At 31.5% G+C, this 13,344-nt stretch overlaps 2 protein-coding genes across 2 annotated transcripts; one reads left to right on the forward strand and one right to left on the reverse strand.

The window, feature by feature from the left end:
• The first annotated feature begins 868 nt into the window (after positions 1–868).
• LOC145105639 (GTP-binding protein YPTM2-like) lies at positions 869–3,064 on the forward strand. Its single transcript, XM_079042726.1, has 8 exons — positions 869–1,003; positions 1,436–1,508; positions 1,662–1,709; positions 2,016–2,063; positions 2,146–2,217; positions 2,290–2,445; positions 2,545–2,648; positions 2,758–3,064. The coding sequence occupies exons 1-8, from the start codon at positions 990–992 to the stop codon at positions 2,855–2,857; spliced, it is 615 nt and encodes a 204-aa protein (XP_078898852.1). The 5' UTR covers positions 869–989; the 3' UTR covers positions 2,858–3,064.
• A 708-nt stretch (positions 3,065–3,772) lies between these two features.
• EDD1 (glycine-tRNA ligase) lies at positions 3,773–12,348 on the reverse strand. Its single transcript, XM_079042727.1, has 36 exons — positions 11,980–12,348; positions 10,835–10,885; positions 10,611–10,678; positions 10,257–10,338; positions 9,960–10,023; positions 9,806–9,861; positions 9,595–9,672; positions 9,425–9,499; positions 9,255–9,325; positions 9,028–9,144; positions 8,821–8,922; positions 8,618–8,744; positions 8,460–8,543; positions 8,240–8,326; positions 8,036–8,137; positions 7,880–7,943; positions 7,722–7,777; positions 7,507–7,578; positions 7,329–7,411; positions 7,217–7,265; positions 7,088–7,150; positions 6,908–6,997; positions 6,720–6,806; positions 6,563–6,634; positions 6,398–6,456; positions 6,226–6,319; positions 5,935–6,153; positions 5,753–5,847; positions 5,592–5,682; positions 5,395–5,499; positions 5,230–5,268; positions 4,874–4,963; positions 4,653–4,754; positions 4,501–4,582; positions 4,324–4,409; positions 3,773–4,058 (listed from the first exon to the last, which is right to left on the reverse strand). Exons 1-36 carry the CDS (start codon positions 12,271–12,273, stop codon positions 3,960–3,962), a joined length of 3,255 nt encoding a protein of 1,084 aa, XP_078898853.1. The 5' UTR covers positions 12,274–12,348; the 3' UTR covers positions 3,773–3,959.
• Between the last annotated feature and the right edge of the window lie 996 nt (positions 12,349–13,344).

Raw genomic sequence — 13,344 nt, forward strand, 5'->3', positions numbered from 1 at the left:
CCTCTAAATGACCAAATTGCTATTTTTGTCGATTATTCACCCAAAGTCAAATCTTTCTAATTTTTGGGTTCTTACATTGGTAAAATTTAAATTTAGAGTTTTTCCTTACATAAATTTTTTATATTAAACAAAAAATCTCCGAGTTAGAGAGAAGTCAGAGAAAAATAAAACATTTTGTTATTTCTCTCAAAATCCTTCTAAATCAGAAGGAAAGTTATGAGAGAAAATTATCATTTCATTTCCTTCCACTTCCTTTCATTAATGAAACTCGATTATACCAATATATTTTACTTTCTCCTAACTTCCACTCATTTCCTTTCCTTTCCCTCGTTAAGTTGAACTCAACTATATGTGTGCATCTATTATATACGAGATGTATGTGTATGTAGGTTAATATAGATGCTGTTTTTGTTTCTCGAATGTGTTGGATGTTTCATCTATTGCTATTTGTTAAAATGCTTTAGAGATAATGATCCATCTTTCTTAATTTTACTAGTTAGAGTTAAGCTTCGGGAATGTCATCGAAGGTAAGAATGCCTTATATAACCACGTTTTTAATAAATATTTTATGACTACTTTATCTATTTTATAAAATAATATTCTCAATTTACCCCTTATAACCATGTTTGTTTATAAATATTTATGACTACTTAATCTTTTTTAATATTAATATTTAATTATTTATATATTAAAAAAGTTTATGATAATAGTTTTTATTAGATAAAATTAACTAGAACAAAACAAAAGTTCATTCCTAACCATTATGGGTGTAATAATAATATAATATGAACAAAATTTGGAGTATTACAACAAAACAGAAAAAAAAAATGTATAAATTACCCTTTTCATGATTCATTCACGTCCCTTGCATTTTGCGTGTTCCGTCCATTTTCTCTCGCTCTCTCATCGGAGCTTCAGTTCTCCTCCGGCAACGATCCACAAGATTCGCTGCTCCACGCTCATTCTTTCCTGCGATCAACAACCCCGCCATGACGACTGAGTAGTAAGTTCTTTTCTTTAGCATCAAATATGATCTGTGAATTCTCGAATCAACGCCTCTACCTTTCACGTGCGATTGGTGTTCTTTAAATGATACAACCACTGATCATCAAGTGTAATCAATTCTGTAAATTGTCGATTTTCCATTGGAGCTTGATTCATTAAATTTGATGCGGGTGCTTATTGTATATGTGATTTTTATGGTTGTTTTCATGTTTAATGTAATTGGATTAGGTCGTGGTTGAACAAATAGAATGCCAAATTGGTGGTGTATGAGATAATGAGAAGTAATATTTATGAAGCATCTTATCAATTATTGTTTAATTACGTCGTTTTAAATATGTTGTCATGTCACTGCCACATCATCAGAACATGATAAATCTAGAGTTGTGGTATGATCTGTATTATTACTTTAGGGCAATGTCATGTTTTGCAGTGATTACCTGTTCAAGCTTTTGCTTATTGGAGATTCTGGAGTAGGAAAATCATGTCTACTCCTGAGGTTTGCTGTAAGTCCCTTGTTGGATCGTAGACAAAATATACTTTATGAATAATAAAACAAATTTTCTCAACGCATTTTAACTTTGGTATTTGTAGCCATTTTTATTACATATTTAACGAATTTCCTTTGTTTTCTCTTTTCCCCTCATGATTGATCATAGGACGATTCCTACTTGGATAGTTACATAAGCACCATTGGAGTTGATTTTGTAAGTAAATTTTCTAAATTTTGGTTCACAATTGTTACATGGGACACGAGTAGATAAAACTTTCTAGGACTATTATCGATAATCATCATGAGGAGGACATTCATGTCTTTTGCACAGACCTGTCTTTTTTGGTAACACAAAAATTTAAAAATTGCAACTTTTTGTCCTATTGACATCAATCCGGGTCCAATACACGTTGAACACAGTACAACCTATTATGTCATGTCATATCCAATCATGTGCTGTCGTATGTAAGAAAGTGTGTCTTACCGGCTTGAATTTATTATGTTTTTTCACATTTTGTAGAAAATTCGTACCGTGGAACAAGATGGCAAGACAATTAAACTTCAAATTGTAAGTCTATAACATTTGATGTGCTTTTTTTTTTTTGATTAAAATTGTAAGCCTTTTTGTTTGTTTTTTATTTTATGCACAGTGGGACACAGCAGGGCAAGAACGTTTTAGGACAATTACAAGCAGCTACTACCGTGGGGCCCACGGCATTATAGTGAGTGCTCTTTTTTATTTTTTATATTCTCTTTGTTTAATTTTATAATATTTTTTTAATGTGTGTGTATAGGTGGTTTATGATGTGACAGACCAAGAAAGCTTTAAAAATGTGAAACAATGGTTAAGTGAAATTGATCGTTATGCAAGTGAGAATGTGAACAAACTTCTTGTTGGAAACAAATGTGATCTCGTTCAAAATAAAGTTGTGTCAACTGAAGCAGCCAAGGTATAAGTATAGATAACTGATTTATTCATTCCATGTCATCTATTTAATTAAAAATAATTTTAGGTGTTTGTTTGATGTTTATATATCTGAAATGTGTAGGCATATGCTGATGAAATTGGAATCCCTTTTATGGAAGCAAGTGCAAAAGAGGCCACAAACGTGGAACAAGCTTTCATGGCCATGGCTGCTTCAATCAAAAATAGGTAGGCAACTAATATTATTTTGTAACTGGACCATATCCGTAAAGGTCAAGTATTCACAGGGACTAAAGTGTAACTTTTATTTGTGACTTTTTCATTTATATAAATGCAGGATGGCAAGTCAACCGTCCATGAGTAAGTCAAGGCCTCCAACTGTTAATATTCGTGGACAGCCCGTTCAACAGAGTGGTGGATGCTGCTCTTCTTCATAAACAAATAAAAAGTTTTAGAGTTAGAATGAATCCCTTCTTCTTGACCTTATATTTCATTAACTGTAAAAAAAAAAAATCAGAATATTTTGTTTTCTTGATGAGAAATTGGATTCAGCTGAGCTAAACCAGTAGTTATTATCTGGTTTATGGATGGTGAGGTTTTGTGATGATTCAAAAGAAATTCAATATGTTGGCTTTGTGGTTTAAGGTCTCAGCTTGAACTGAATCACATATTAAATCTTTAAAAAAGACTTGGTAGAGAGTTATGGTCTCTATTCTCTAATATATTAAATCTTAAAAAAAAAAGTTATTGCTATGAATTGGACTTGCAGCTCATTTCAAATCAGTTTTTCACTAACATATATTCACACAAAAAAAAAAAAAAAAAAAAAAAAAAAAAAAAAGTCATCAGACCTTTCGTGGTATATATATATGAACATTTTCATAAAAAAAGAAACATATATATCATTGGTAATTCCTCACCTATCTAAAATGTTTTACAATGTCCATCTAATTTATTATATATCTAAAATGTTTTACAGTGTCCATCTAATTTATTCTAAAATGTTTTACAATGTCTATCTAATTTTTTTTTTTTAAAATACACGTTCTTCCTAAAAAATAATATATATTACTTGACTTTAACATACACATTAAAAAATTACTTGTTATCATTAACATTTGATTTGGGTGCTTTTTTTTTTATTGATAAATGGTTTTTAAGGATTAGTTGATCAAAAAATAATAATTTAATATCTCAATCCAATGCTTGTCAAACACAATACAATCTTCTCTTTTGGAAAACTATAGCTGCACCGCATCCAGTCATCCAGATGAATTGGACATCAATGTGTAGGTCACCACATCAAATTAAATCGAGCTTTTTTATTTGTCACCATTGGATTAACTTTCAAATATTCCTACAATGTATTTATATTATAACAAAAGAACAATTTTATGATCTGAGATTTTACACAAGAAAGATCCGTGTATCCAGTCAATAATCACCAATTCATGGTGTACAAAGTACAAACAATGACAGCATGTGATAAATTATAAAAGTTGGAGCCCTGTAAATGGAAACCAAAAAAAAAGGTCAAAATCAAAATCCAGGCAAAACTGAAAGGTCAACTATTCCTCTTGGGAGTTGAGAAATTTCTCTAAGCAGTGCAAGTCTGTTATTCCTGATCTTTTCATCTTCCTGCAAACACATCAACAATTCATTACAAATTTCCTTTGAATATAAATTAATATACGTTTTGACTTTTTAAGGTCAACCACTTCCAAAATTTATATTTTGTTGGAACCAATTCATTTATTGACAGCAGTTCTCCATGTGAAGTGAATAAAAATTTTTAAACTTTTCAAGAGTTCAATATGTTAAAGTTAATATAGAATATAATCAGTTTAGTTGACCTAAAAAGTCAAAGTGGATGTCTAAATTTTAGAGAGGAGCATGAACTTACCACCATGACAAAAATATTGGTGAAGAAATCTTCTAGTGGCTCAACCAGTTGCAAAGAGATTTCCACAAAATCATCCACTTCAATACCTGATATTTTCAAAAAGAAACAAGTTCATGATAAGTGCAAACTTAGTTTTTTACTTAAGAAAATAACGAAAAATCTAATAAACAAGATTACCTGGATGTATTTTGCTTCTGATAGACAAGAAAGTGCTCCATAAAGCTTTCTCTTCATTCGTCTCCAACAATGCTTCATCCACCTAGAACAAGCAAAAAAAGACGTAAATGCCCCTCTCATCCTCATCATGAAAAATAGCACTTGTATGGTACCTGTGTGTCAACATCCACATCTTTTCCACGAACAATTCTTGTTGGCCTAGAGTATGCTTCAACCACTTTTGGCAAAACCTCACCTCGTGACAACACATCCATCTGTATAATAATAATAATATATTACACACTACTAAATTACTAATTTGCCCATTTTCGTTATTGCAAAGTAGTGAAAAAAAAGTCTCAAGAAAATGGTAATTGGTGTTTTGGTTGCTTACTTTGTATGCAGATTTTGCTGCCAAATTAGGCCAATTTGCACGCTCTAATAAAACTGATCGAACCACTTCAGGGTTTATTCCCTTATCAACCTAAACTCACCAATCAAAACAGATTAAATATTTTATATTTATATTCATTTCATAACTATAACTACTTGATTCCCACATATATGAGCTGTGCATTTTGAACTTCAAAAATGACAAGAATCATATTTCAGATGTATGAAAACTAATAAGCACCTATGGATATAATGTAAAGCATGAAAATAGGATCATTTTGGTTGATTTTGAAGTTGGGGAGTAATTAATTATCTGAATCTATAAAATTGAAAGGGTTGACAAATGAAAAGACATACCAGAAATTGCTCAAGTCTCCGTGTCACAAACTGATGCACCTAAAATTTGGAGAAAAATAATGAAAAATCACTTCTTCATATCTATAAGTAACATCTGAACGAAATTTTGTGGCATAAAAATATGAATATAAAGAATAATAAATAAGAAAACAAAGATATGTCTACCTCACGTATTGTAACAGCATCTATTTTCAAAGATTGCACAGAAGCAGCAACTTCCAAAGCATGTTGTAAGTCCAAGTTTCTATCTTTTTCTACCAACACTTGGACCTAAAACAAGCACACATCAATATTTATAAATTATAATCAATCAAAAAACAGAAGATAAAGAGTTGACTAATTTAAATTATCAGTTGACTTACAAGACCATATGAGATTCTTCGTAGACCAAAAGGATCATTAGTTGAACTGGGTTGACATCCTGCTCCAAACAACCCAACTAGGCTATCTAACCTGCCAAATTCATTAAAAAAAAACAATTCAAAATCATCAAAATAAATAAATAAATAAATAAATATTTTACCTGTCTGCAATTGACAATACAGTCCCTGCATCGGTTTCCGGGAGAATATCACCAGAAAATCGAGGGAGTGTGATCTCAAACAACGCCTCTGAGACCTGAAACATTAAAAAAAATTAACATGAACAAAAATACTCTCACAAATAAAAAAAAAAGGAAGGTATTTATGAAGTCAAAATGTGAACCTCTTGTGAGTATCCTTCACGAAGAGCATAGTGTCGTGCCATTATTCCTGATAGTGAAGTGAACTCTGTCACGACAGCTGTCGAGAGGTCTGACATGGCAAGTGATGCAGCTTCCTGAATAATTGGGAACTTATCTTCAGTTAACCCTAGAGCTAACCCTAGTTCACTAATTGTACTCTCCACACGTATCATTTTGTCCTCCATTGTTCCAAGTTTCTCCTGCATATTTTGTAAAAACAAAAATTATAAACCAATTTTGAATATTCAACACAAAGAATAAGAGAAACTTACATGGAAAAGAATTCCATTTAATTGACCCCGGAACTCTGAAAACTTTTTACTAGTGTCTAATTCGTAAAAGAACTTAGCATCTTCATATCGAGCTCTACATTGAAGAAAATTAATCAAATCACCAGTTAATTTAAATAAAAAAGAAAAATAGAAAAATAGAGAGAAAACAAACCTGAGTACAGCCTCATTTCCTTTCGCAACAACTGACTCATTAATTGCTCCATTTGCAATCTGAACAAGATTCAATCAAAAAATGTGAACATATTCTTCAAATACATTAATTGAAGTTTAAAACTGGTATTGGATTATTTAAATTATATATTTTATTATATCTCACAGCAATGAAATATGGTAAGAGGTTTCCCTCATCGTCTGTCAAGGCGAAGTACTTTTGATGCTTCTGCATAACCTGCAAGAGAAAAAAAATTAATAGAAAAAACCAAAACCATAAGACATTTTGTTTTTATTTGTGTTTGATTATATTTGAATCATACCATTATTAAAAGATCTTTAGGGAGCACTAGAAAAGACTCTGAGAATTTTCCAAGGACAGGAACAGGTGCCTCAACAAGGTTTACAACCTACAGTTATTACAAACACAGACACTTTTTGTAATGAATTTTTGGAAAAAGAAACTGAAATCAAGATTTAAGGAAGACAATATTAGATCAGATTCAGTTACCTCATCAAGTAAACTAGTTTTCATCACAAGACATCCATTAACACTTTTTGCCAAATGGTTGGAACGTTCTAGAATTATTTTCTTCCGTTCCTACAAAAAAAAAAAAAAAAAATTATGGAATTCCATATTTTTATGCATTTTTATCAATAATTAAATTATATATATGGAGTTTTAAGTCACCTCAGTGTCAACAGAAATTCCAGCTTGTTGCATTAGAGTAGCATAAGACTCTGCACTATCAACCTACAAAAAAATCAAAATATGATATGAATGAATCACAACATATTTAAGTTATAATATAACACATACCATGATTATAGCTGATTTTGTATTTCGGAGACCATGAGAAACATTACCACTGCAATACAAAAATAAACATATAAAAAAAAAAGAATCAAAATTGCATGAAATAATCACTTACCTTATGATACCAGCAAATGAAAAAGGAACAAATGCATCTCCATGAAGTGCCAAAATCCAACGAATAGGTCGGCTAAATATGACCTAAATTATAGCAAAAATTATCTGATTATTCATTATTCACATTAATTAACCACAATTTTTTTTTTTTTTTTGGTAATTAGTTACAAGGGACACACCTCGGAGTTCCAACGCATGGACTTTGGAAATGATACTTTACTAATTGCACCAGGTAACTCTTTTGATAAAACCTATCAGAAATAAATACATTATCAGGTTCATTAATTTGATCAAGATATTATTACATAAAACCTATAAATAAAAGCATCTATGCAATATTTGATTTTAAATAGATGAAACAAATGTTTAACTATTTGCATATTGTATATTGTACCTCCAGAGCAAGCTGTGCAGACTCCATCACACGAACATAAACATACTCTGTCTTGCCTATCAAATAAGCAAAAAAAAAAAAAATTAAAAAAACACAATCTTTTTATTTCATAAAATAAGTTTTATTGAAGTCCAAGTGATGATTATATAAAGATATACCTTCTGTTTTTTTATACAGTGAATCCACTGGTACAGAATTTCTACGACAAAACCCTTCTGCTGCCTGAAAAACCATCAGTCAGTATAAGTTAACTACAAAGGTGAAAAGACAAAACTACCCTTCTGCAAGTTAAAATTAAACAGGAATGATAATACCTTAGTTGGATTTCCTTGATTATCAAAAGCTTTTGAAACTGGAGGTCCTCGAACCTCAACTTCATTTGCCACTTGCTTAGAGCATAGATTCTCAACACTAATCTGCAAGTTAAATTATCATATTAACAAATTAAAAAAAAAGATTCTAAAACTAAAATCTTCTTATAAAAGGAAAACAAACAAAATAAGAAAATGAAACCATACCACAAGTCTTCTCGGGGTGCCAAATACAGAAATTTCACCATGAGTCAACCTTTGTTTTCCAAGTAATTGGACAATTAGATCTTTGAGCTGAAACAAATAGATTATAAAACAATAATTTGAAATGAATAACAATACGTAAAAAAACCCATTATCAACTTCAGATACTTGTATTCAATGAGAGCATGAAATGAGAAAAATTAGTCTGTAGCAAAGAACATACTTGCTGCCCTGCACTAGCAACATCATTTGGTGGTAACTCTTCTGTTCCAATCTCAAGAAGAAACAATCTCGGTTCATCAGACACCTATACCTCATAACCACAATATGGTCAAATTACTTAAACCAAAGTCAAAGGGCAAAAAAGTAATTGTCACACACCTTTTTGGCTTCTGATTCTATAACCTCATTGGGAACAACAAGATTATTAGCTTGAGAAATAACACCTAATGGATATCCAAGTGACTCTCTTGTATTCGACCAAAGCAGGGCACATTGTCGAGCTAAACTGAGAGGGTAAAAAAGGAAATTGTAACATATCAAGGGTAATTTTGTCTTTTTTTTTTTAAATAAAAAAAATTTACCTGCGCATCCGCCCAAAATAACGAGCACGTTCTGTTACTCCAACAAAGCCTCTAGCATCTAATATATTAAAGGCATGAGATGTCTTGAGAAGCTGATCATACCTATGAAAAGATTAAAAAAACATGTAATATGAGATTATGAATAAATAAATGTGTATGTGTGTGTCATATAAAATGAAAGAAAAAAATAAATAAATAAAAACATACGCAGGTATTGCAAGGCCTAAATCAAGCAAAGCACGTGATTCTGCCTCGAAAAAGTCAAAGTGTTTTTGAATGTGGTCAACACTGGCATGCTCTAGATAATATGCACTCATTTCTTTCCTGAAACAGAAATAAAACTTGGTAAATAACTTTCATCCTTGAATTGATTTTTATTTTCACAAATTAGATAAATTCGAAAAATCCTAGCAAGTAAAGACAAAATAGCTCACTCGTTCTCAGAGAAGAGTTCCCCATAAGTAATTCCATCAGCATACTGGATTTTCTTGAAATGGTCAACTCCCTAAACATCAAATTTAAACAGCACAAAAACACGATAAAAAGCAAGCAAAAGGGTAAAAACGGAATTACAACACAAAATAATCGAGCTATATATCTAGACCTGAAGTAACATTAGGATGCGCTCAAGGCCATAGGTGATCTCAACAGATACTGGCATCAACTGAAGGCTTCCAGCCTTCAAGAAGATAACATTTAATATTAAGAAAGAAATAATATATAAAGAAGAAACAGAAATTACTGAATTGTATGTATGAATTATGAATATGATACCTGTTGGAAGTAAGTAAACTGTGTAATTTCCATTCCATCCATCCATATTTCCCAACCCAATCCCCAAGCACCAAGCACCTAATGATCAACATTAGGTTGTAAATGTAAGTTGTTTGACTCTCAAAAGTCAAAGTAGATGTTTAGAACAAAATGGAGGAAGCATATCTTCAATTTCAATCCTAAAAATAAAAAATAAAAAATTGCGGGTTACCGGGCTTTCCCAATTGTCTTCCACAAATCGAATATCATGCTCATTGACATCAATACCTGAGCCACAACAAAAAAGTTATAAATTATTGTTTAAATGTAAATCAAGAAACCACTAAATTATACAGATGAAGTTTTGATTATATAAAAATCACAACCTAGAGCCGATAGACTTCTGATAAACAGGTCTTGTGAATTTCCAGGATCAGGCTTTAATATAACCTGAGAGAAAAAAAGAGAGCTTTCAGGTGACACTTGATGTATTTGTTTGAAGTTCTTGTGTCGAAATAAAGAAAGGACAAATTACGAGAAATAAAAGTAATGTATTTATATTTCTTTACCCATAACAGCAATATACTATGTAACCCATAATAGCATTGCTATTATGGATAAAATAAAGTACATTGCTTATATTGGGAGAAAGGGTAAAAATGGAATTGAAAATGATATTAAACCTGGAACTGAGTATGACGTTGAAGCCTATTAGGGTTTTCACCATAACGACTGTCATCTGGACGGATACTTGGCTCTGCATACCTTCCACCACAAGCTACCAAATCAGAAATCACAATATTATTTAAATAAATAAAAACAAATAACTCATTTCACTCATAAAAATGCAATTCAAATGGGTAAGAGTAACATTTCATGTACATCACAGTTGCCCTTTTATTTTGCATAAAACTGGAAAACCATTCAAAGCATATATATATATATATATATATATATATATATATATATATATATATATATATATATATATATATATATATATATATATATATATTAACTTCTGATAACACACTTACGCAACATTCCATGGCTCTGGACCAAGGACCCTTAGAAATGTTAAGGGATTCATAGTCCCAGCTCCAACCTGGTGGATACAAAAAAAAAAAAAAGGGGAATAATAAGCATATGAGATGTTGTTCATATGGCCTTTAAACCATAAACACTGAGAGAAAAGAAACAGAAAGTGGAAGTAATTATAACAATCTGATGTGGTAAAAGGTGTTATAATAATAGTGAGTACCTCTGTATTGCTGCACTGCATTATGGTACATCCAACAGATGCCCAGTACTCCTGCATATTATTGAACAAATGAAATTTTCAAAAGAGGAGCTAATGGGCATTGTAGCTACATTTTGAAGATAAAAACAACTTTGGAGAACAATAATAGTGATGATGATGATGATAAAAACTAGAACATGAGAGAAGTAATAAGCCCTGTGAATTCAATCAGGATGATCATGATTTTTCTAAACTACAAGTCTACAATCAAATAAAATAACATTGCAAGTATGATCCTCTATGGTGGATTTGCAGCATCTCAATTAATCACTATCTAAAAACATACCCAGACATGTTGCAGAGGATTCATACACATGATTGATGATTCTAGAAGACTGAGTATACATACTACATATACAACCAAATCATATGTTGTCATGCTTTCTTTTTTATCCCTCAAATGCATATAGTATAAATTTTGTTAGAGCTTTTTAAACTTGATTTTCAATCTGTTACTTTTAAATTTTCATCTTCCCACCAAAAGAATAACCTTGTTATGATTAACAGATTGGGCGAGAGTCAACATCAAATTCCAAAACCTAAAGTTGCACACAATAAAGTGATTCCACAAGGGATAGAAACACCCCTACTTTCTAGGCTCAAATTCTAGAGCTATTTCCTTTCATTTGGTCGAAAAGATTGTAATTATACCAAGAAACATGTTGTAAGTTATAATAAAAGAAAGCTTTTTTTCAAGATGTTGTGTGCTTAAGAAATGCACCTTTATGTGACACATAGATTGATGATGTTTTTTGGATGTTATTCTTTGCAAATACCTAAGTTGAAGTCTAGAACAGCATTATAGATGAGACTATCTGAAAACACACTATACTTATATAAACTTAGGAGCTGTGACAAATAGTGATTATTGCAAATATGTTACACGTCGACCAATGGCAAATTCACTGAAACTTCTTTGATTACTGTTGTTGAGTAACCCCGAAACCAAATCAAGAATCTTCATTTTAAGCCCAAAAATGAATAATACAACTGGATTAAGCAATTAAACTCTACAATTCGTATTCCCCTGCATTCGAATTGAATTATATATAACATTCAAATTACAAAGTGGGTATAGGTCAAAATTAGTCGAAATAGTCAATCACCTGGAGACGTTGAATGGCTTGTTGAAAAGTGGGTATAGAAACTTTAATTGGCCGTTCCTCTGCATTTGAATTTGAATCTTCTGTCGTTAATGAAGGGTGATCATGTTGAGTAAGTGCAGAATTTGTGAAAGAACAGAGAGGGATGGTGGCGCTGCTGAAACGGGTTCGTATAGGGAGGTGGTGTAAGATGGTACGGCGGTGATGATGGTGGATAGTGGTGGTGAATAGAAGAGAAAATTTGGATTTATTGGGTCTTAGAAGGGAGGTCACCAGTGGCAGTGTTAGTATCCCCATATCAATCACCCTCTTTGGATTACAGAGCGTCGAGTGTGGGTTTTGATGGGTTTTATCTGGAGGATGACAATGGACCCCAACCAATCTCTTTTTGGGGTTTTGGACTATGATGAATTTCAGTGAGATCCCTAAGGTTTCATATAATTACACAACTCCCCCGTCAACATGAATGTATTGGGCCATAAATCTGGATCTAGTCAACTTTGAATTTGATGATATGTTTTAGGGTTCTACATTTGGAATTTGGACACGGAAAAACGAACGTTAAGAAGAAGTGGAGGTGCATAAAAATTTCGGTTCGGATTCTGAAACCTGAAAGTGGTTTATGATTTGAACCGTCAGTTTATATCGGGATTTTATTAATTTAATAGATTTGTGTGAAACCGGAATAGAAACCGGTTTTCAAACGTATAATAAAAAACAATATTTATATAGTAAAAAAATATTGTTATCATTCCTTATTTAATCACTTTGTTGTTAATATAAGGTTTTGGAGGTTCTTCATTACCGTTTTCACTGTTTGGATGAGATTTAAAACTGGAAAACTAGACCAGAATCGGAACCATTAGAACCGGAATATGTAGAATCGATCCAGGTTTCAGGTTTAAAGAATTGTTTTATTCGGGTTCCGGGTCATTCGGGTCCAGTCCGGTGTTAGGAACCGGAACCATTTTATGTGAAAGTTTAAAACATGCATATCTCATTCATTTGAAGTATGATTGACATGAGGTTTTTCCAGAATGTAGTTTATAGTTTATACATGATTTTAGACTATAATTTTATCATTTTTGGTTTCATATTCATTAGTTGTGAGACTCATGTATTACATGAGTGTATTTTTAAAAAAAAAAATAAAATACGAAGGTTTAAATATTTGGGAGATTTTAATTTATATGAAAATTGAGAAAAATATTGAATTAATAAAATTGAATTGTTTTTTCTCTTTTAAATTTAAATAAATAATTTAGATAAATAAACAAAGTAAATTAATGGGGCCTTAATTTAGAAAACTTGAAATTAGAATGTAAGTCCATTAATGAGATTGATATTCATTTATCATTACATTTATTG

This window comes from Lactuca virosa, chromosome 4, assembly GCF_052849685.1.
Source record: "Lactuca virosa cultivar CGN04683 chromosome 4, Lactuca_virosa_CGN04683_v6, whole genome shotgun sequence".
Taxonomy (NCBI): Eukaryota; Viridiplantae; Streptophyta; class Magnoliopsida; order Asterales; family Asteraceae; genus Lactuca; species Lactuca virosa.

Excerpts from the sequence above, each read along its gene's own strand:
- LOC145105639 (XM_079042726.1), top strand. Across the intron at positions 1,710-2,015 it reads GCACCATTGGAGTTGATTTT|AAAATTCGTACCGTGGAACA; the intron begins GTAAGTAAATTT and ends CACATTTTGTAG. Across the intron at positions 2,064-2,145 it reads AGACAATTAAACTTCAAATT|TGGGACACAGCAGGGCAAGA; the intron begins GTAAGTCTATAA and ends TTTTATGCACAG.
- EDD1 (XM_079042727.1), bottom strand. The coding sequence starts at position 12,273 with ATGGGGATACTAACACTGCCACTGGTGACCTCCCTTCTAAGACCCAAT. Across the intron at positions 8,138-8,239 it reads GCACCCCGAGAAGACTTGTG|ATTAGTGTTGAGAATCTATG; the intron begins GTATGGTTTCAT and ends TTTAACTTGCAG. Across the intron at positions 5,269-5,394 it reads ATGCTGTTACAATACGTGAG|GTGCATCAGTTTGTGACACG; the intron begins GTAGACATATCT and ends TCCAAATTTTAG.